Below are 6,065 nucleotides of genomic sequence, written 5' to 3' on the forward strand. Positions count from 1 at the left end.
TGGTGGCAGAGGTGGAATATTACAAAACGTAACACTGGTGGCAGCGGTGGGATAATACAAAACGTAACACTGGTGGCAGCGGTGGGATAATATAGAAACGTAACACTGGTGGAAGCGGTGGGATAATATAGAAACGTAACTCTGGTGGCAGAGGTGGAATATTACAAAACGTAACACTGGTGGGAGCGGTGGGATAATATAGAAACGTAACACTAGTGGCAGCGGTGGGATAATATAGAAACGCAACACTGGTGTCAGCGGTGGGATAATATAGAAACGTAACACTGGTGGAAGCGGTGGCTTAATATAGAAACGTAACACTGGTGGAAGCGGTGGCTTAATATAGAAACGTAACATAACCAAAAGGCCAAGGATGGTGATATTTAGACTGTTGCTTAATTTAGCCCACATTGATTTGTTTGCACTTGGCCAACTTTGAAGGTTACCGGATTGAGATTAATACCAGGTGAACAACTCGGGCCCATTGGGACTCTTGTCCAGTGTATATTGCTGTAAATGATGATGACTATTTCTTTACCTAGACTGTAGGACAGTTGTTATTACAAACATACTTATATGTAAGGCTGTTCAAAAGTGACTGCAAATATTTCTTTTTACTAAAAGAATCAACTTCACCGCAAAGAATACAGACATTATTTATTGCAACAGAAAAAAAGTAAATTGCTAGATACGATTAGTTTGTGTTTTTACAGAAATATGAGTACACTTCTAGCAAATTACTACAATTGGTCATCCACCACAGAAATAGAGGCACTCACAGGGAGGAACATAACATAATACCGAGTTTCTAACCAAAACTTGAACAAGCATAGTAATGTCACATCGCTTTACTGATTGGCTTTTTCTATTGGCTGCAGCTATTTCCTTTATACCAAAGTTAGTGTTGTACAGATTTTAAATTCTCATGTAACAAAAAACTTTTTTTTTCACAATGACTTTGTTATATTGAATTTGGTGGGTTTCTCTCCCTTGACCTATTCTAAATTTGACAGGCCGACTGGTACTGGAGACATATCCTCAATCTATGGGGTTAAGAAGGGTCAGCAACATGGCCTTGTAATCTCCACCACACTCGCTATCCACCGCCTCCCGTAGTGTCCGGCGATCATCCTCAGGCTGCATGAAGTAATACTTCGTGTAGATCTCCTGCATGTCAACCTGTATACACACAGATACGTCATTACACAACTGTATACACGCATATACATCATTACACAACTGAACACAGATACGTCATGACACACGTGTATATACACAGATACGTCATTACACTTGTAAACACATATACATCATTACACACATGTATGTTCACATATACATCATTACACAACTGTATACACACATACATCATCACACAACTGTATACACACATATACATCATTACACAACTGTATACACCCAGATACGTCATTACACACATGTATACACACAGATACGTCATTACACAACTGTATACACACAGATACGTCATTACACTTGTAAACATATATACATCATTACAAACCTGTATACACACAGATACATCATTACACAACTGTATACACACATATACGTCATTACACAACTGTATACACACAGATACGTCATTACACAACTGTATACACACATATATACGTCATTACACAACTGTATACACCCAGATACGTCATTACACAACTGTATACACCCAGATACGTCATTACACAACTGTATACACACAGATATGTCATTAAACAACTGTATACACCCAGATACGTCATTACACTTGTAAACATATATACATCATTACAAACCTGTATACACACAGATACATCATTACACAACTGTATTCACACATATACAGTGATTTTTTTGCTCAGTTTTACAGCCGAATACAGGCTGTTTCCCCTAGCTAAAAAGTGTCGTATTTTCCCATAATGCCAAAAATGAGGAATATATTCCCAATTTGAAAAAAAAAGTGCTTTATTTTCCCAATTCATAAAGGGTCGGACTGTTGTAAAATTTTAGTTAAAAACAAATCACTGATATACGCCATTACACAACTGCATACACACAGATACATCATCCTACACAAGTATCTACACATATACATCTTTACACATGTATATGTGTAGATACGTCATTACACATCTGTATACACATATATACATCATCATACACCATTGTCCTCACAATACAATCATACGGGTTCATACCACAAGGACCTGAGAAATTGTTACAGTTTAGCTGTTTTTGGTGCAGGGTACGTTTTTGGGGATAAGATCAACTTCCGGTAAATCTGGTTGGGACCCTCATTAGGTATGGCGTTTTATATTGTTTATACCGTCATTGGAGGTGGCAATTTAACCGGAAGTTGATATATGATTTTCATATTTGTATTTTTTATAACAATTTGTATCCACAACCTTACAGTGTGACATCTCAAAAAAGTAATTATGAGACATTTATGTGAAATATGCATTGACGATTGACATTAATGGGTCTTACCTCACTCCTCGACACTATCAGACGGATGAGATCGTCATCGCTGGTACCGATTCCTCTCATGGCATTGTCCAACCTCTTGGCAAAAAATAGAGGTTTGTCTTCCGCTATATCAACTGAACAAATAAGATAAACCTGTTTTAATTATTACTACAAAGCATATGCGCATATCTCTCTTTCGTTAAGTCAGATCTAAAGCATATCAGATGAGATATTGACCCTGGTACTGAATGTATCGAAATGCGTATCACCACAAAATACACATTTAGTGGTGATAGTCCCGCTACATGTCTCTTATATTTTTCTAGCATTTCCCTCCCCAAAAGACACCATTTGCAACCATAAGGGTCGGGTATCTACTTGCCACGCGTACACACACTTCTTGAAACAAAGGTTGGTCACAGGAATCAGGTAACAGGAGAGGGGAAATGCACAGGCAAGACTGCGATTCGAACCCAGGACCTCCGGGCTCTAGACAGACGCTCTTACCAACTGAGCTAGCTACCTTGTCATCGGCGGTCACTAAGCCCTGTCTCTTTACACCATACTATCTATTGGTGATAATTCAACATTTAGGAGTTATACTTGCAATATCTATAGTGTTTCATGAAGTGGTGATACTGCACTATCTAGCGACATACTGCATCATATGATGATACTGCACCATCTAGTGGTATACAACATCGTATATTATTATATGACTGTTGCTTTTTTTGTTTTAAACATATTTTATTGCCTTTTTTACATAGCAATGGAATTGGGCACAAGTTTTACAACTGTTGCTATTTCCCAGCCCTGATTGGAGGAGCGACGTCATGTGACGAGTCTGTATATTTGTTACAGACCTCACTCTATGAATAGAAAAGTGTTACAAACCTCGACCTATAAATAGAAAAGTGTTACAGACCGCTACTAAAAATAGGTCTAGGTAATTTCCCAGCCAGATTGTAATTCTGTTACCAATCACACTACTGACCTCAACTACAAATTAATTATCTCATCAAATTCTGAACTATGTGAATATTAATGATGTCGATTGTGCAAATGATATTGACTTAAAATTAAATATCACATGAATTGAATGTGAAATTCAATTTTTGTGTATGTTATTTTGTATTTGAAGTCCTTCACTCTGTGATTCCAAAATGGTCCATGCCATCCATTTGTTTACGATAAAAAAAAAGATTAATCTCATTGTAACATGTCATATAATAAAACAATTGTGGACTTCAGCTTCGGTCTACCCCTGATTTACGGACCTGATCTGAATAATATTCACCTCGGCCTTCGGCTTCTGTGAATATTGTTCAGAGCAGGTCCGTAAATTAGGGATAGACCTCACCTGAAGTCCATAATTGTATGTAATAATACTGCACCATCTAGTGGTATACAACATTGTATATAATAATACTGCACCATATAGTGGTATACAACATCTTTTGGTAATACTGCACCATCTAGTGGTATACAACATCATAAAGTAATACTGTGCCATCTAGTGGTATACAACATCATAATGTAATACTGCACCATCTAGTGGTATACTACATTATAAAGTAATACTGCACCATCAATTGGTATACAACATCGTATATAATAATACTGCACCATCTAGTGGTATACAACATCATAAAGTAATACTGCACCATATAGTGGTATACAACATCGTATATAATAATACTGCACCATATAGTGGTATACAACATCAGAAAGTAATACTGCACCATATAGTGGTATACAACATCGTATATAATAATACTGCACCATCTAGTGGTATACAACATCATAAAGTAATACTGCGCCATCTAGTGGTATACTACATCATATAGCAATACTGCACCATATAGTGGTAAACAACCTCATTTGGTAATACTTCGCAATCTAGTGGTATACTACATCAAAAGGAATACTGTGCCATCTAGTTGTATACTACATCATATGATGATACTTCGCCATCTAGTGGTATACTACATCATAAAGTAATACTGTGCCATCTAGTGGTATACTACATCATATAATAATACTGCACCATCTAGTGGTATACTACATCATATGATGATACTGCGCCATCTAGTGGTATACTACATCATATGGTGATACTGCGCCATATAGGGATAATAACCACGGAATTAGATTGTTATCCAAGTCCGTGTAATAACATAGTGATGGCAATGTAACGTTGAGTGCTATAAATAAAGCATGTCATTTGGAAATAAGTTTAGTCACTTTATATACGAACTCAGATTGTGAATGTTGAATATTAGCTAGTTACCTAAAGCCAAATATCCGCTTTGTGTGTCTCCGCTGATTTCACTCTCGACGGCCTCCCTCACGGTCTGCTCGTACTTTTCCGCGTACACTTCAAATATTCTTTTCAACTGATTGAAATTGCGTCTACACAGGACTTGGTTGAACTTGGACTCATCTGTACCCCAGCTGTTGGGTCCAGCCTACAAGTCAATAGTATGGATATTTTACTGTAGAGATTATTATACTTTTCGTCAGAAAATCACATCGATTTTGCATTCGTGGTAATTAAGGAAACATGTTTCTTTTTATTCTAAAATTTCGTGGTTTAATCATGTTTCACGAGGGCGAAACAAGACTTAAACATGATAAATAGAAAAATGGTGTTTCCCTACTACCACAACAACAGTAAGTATTATATTATACCGAAAGAGAACGTATAAATTTCTTTGGTAATATTCTTTTTGTTGCCAACAAAATTTAGCACTTTTTAAAGTAATATGTAGGTTTTATTGCTGAATATAGGATGAAGAGTATAAATCTGTTCCAAAATTTGTGTGTTTTTTGCATTATACAAACTTACCTCGTACAGTTCCTGTGCATCGGCCTCGGCGGCCTCTTCATCCACATCATCATCTGTGTCTCTCCCGCCAGTCACCAGGGAAATCATCAGACGACCAAAGTACCCGGATGTGTCACAATCCAAGTCTTCCTCCAATGATGTCTCAAACTCTGTCACGTGACAAAAATGTATGAATTAATCTTTGTCTTCGATGCCATAAAGTATCATGACTTTGATATCAAATCAAGCAAACGATTCAGTATTTTGAGGTTTATTTGGAGAAAGAGGCTCAGATTTACATTGCCCGTACTTTTTACCCTGCTTTAATTTCCAAAATCTTTCAGGGTTTACCTGTTTGGTACACCGCTTTGATTTCTTCCAGTTCCTCGTTGGTACGTGAACACATTATTTCTATCAGTGCCGTCTCGTCAGTTCCAGCTCCCTACATATAGAAAACCATAGCATATCATGTTAACCTAGTAACTCTGATGATCTCCATGTTACCCCGATAGATATGTTGAGCTGTATGTTACCCTGATAGATATGTTGAGTTCAATGTTTCCCTGATAGATATGTTGAGATCCATGTTACCCTGATAGATATGTTGAGTTCCATGTTTGTTGAGATCCATGTTACCCTGATAGATATGTTGAGATCCATGTTACCCTGATAGATATGCTGAGCTGTATGTTACCCTGATAGATATGTTGAGATACATGTTACGCTGATAGATATGTTGAGATCCATGTTACCCTGATAGATATGTTGAGCT

At 37.1% G+C, this 6,065-nt stretch overlaps 1 protein-coding gene across 1 annotated transcript in view; it reads right to left on the bottom strand.

Moving 5' to 3' along the window:
- Positions 1–640: 640 nt before the first annotated feature.
- Positions 641–6,065, bottom strand: part of LOC110443597 (annexin A13-like) — a 13,203-nt gene continuing 7,778 nt past the window's right edge. The window contains exons 5-9 of the mRNA XM_021487901.1: positions 5,645–5,735; positions 5,315–5,463; positions 4,757–4,934; positions 2,488–2,600; positions 641–1,179 (exon numbers count right to left, since the gene is read on the bottom strand). Of these exons, the coding sequence (XP_021343576.1) occupies positions 1,039–1,179; positions 2,488–2,600; positions 4,757–4,934; positions 5,315–5,463; positions 5,645–5,735 (672 nt within the window). The 3' untranslated portion in view covers positions 641–1,038. The remainder of the gene's footprint in view (positions 1,180–2,487; positions 2,601–4,756; positions 4,935–5,314; positions 5,464–5,644; positions 5,736–6,065) is intronic.

The sequence above is a fragment of the Mizuhopecten yessoensis genome, unplaced genomic scaffold (genome assembly GCF_002113885.1).
Source record: "Mizuhopecten yessoensis strain PY_sf001 unplaced genomic scaffold, ASM211388v2 scaffold716353, whole genome shotgun sequence".
Lineage (NCBI taxonomy): Eukaryota > Metazoa > Mollusca > Bivalvia > Pectinida > Pectinidae > Mizuhopecten > Mizuhopecten yessoensis.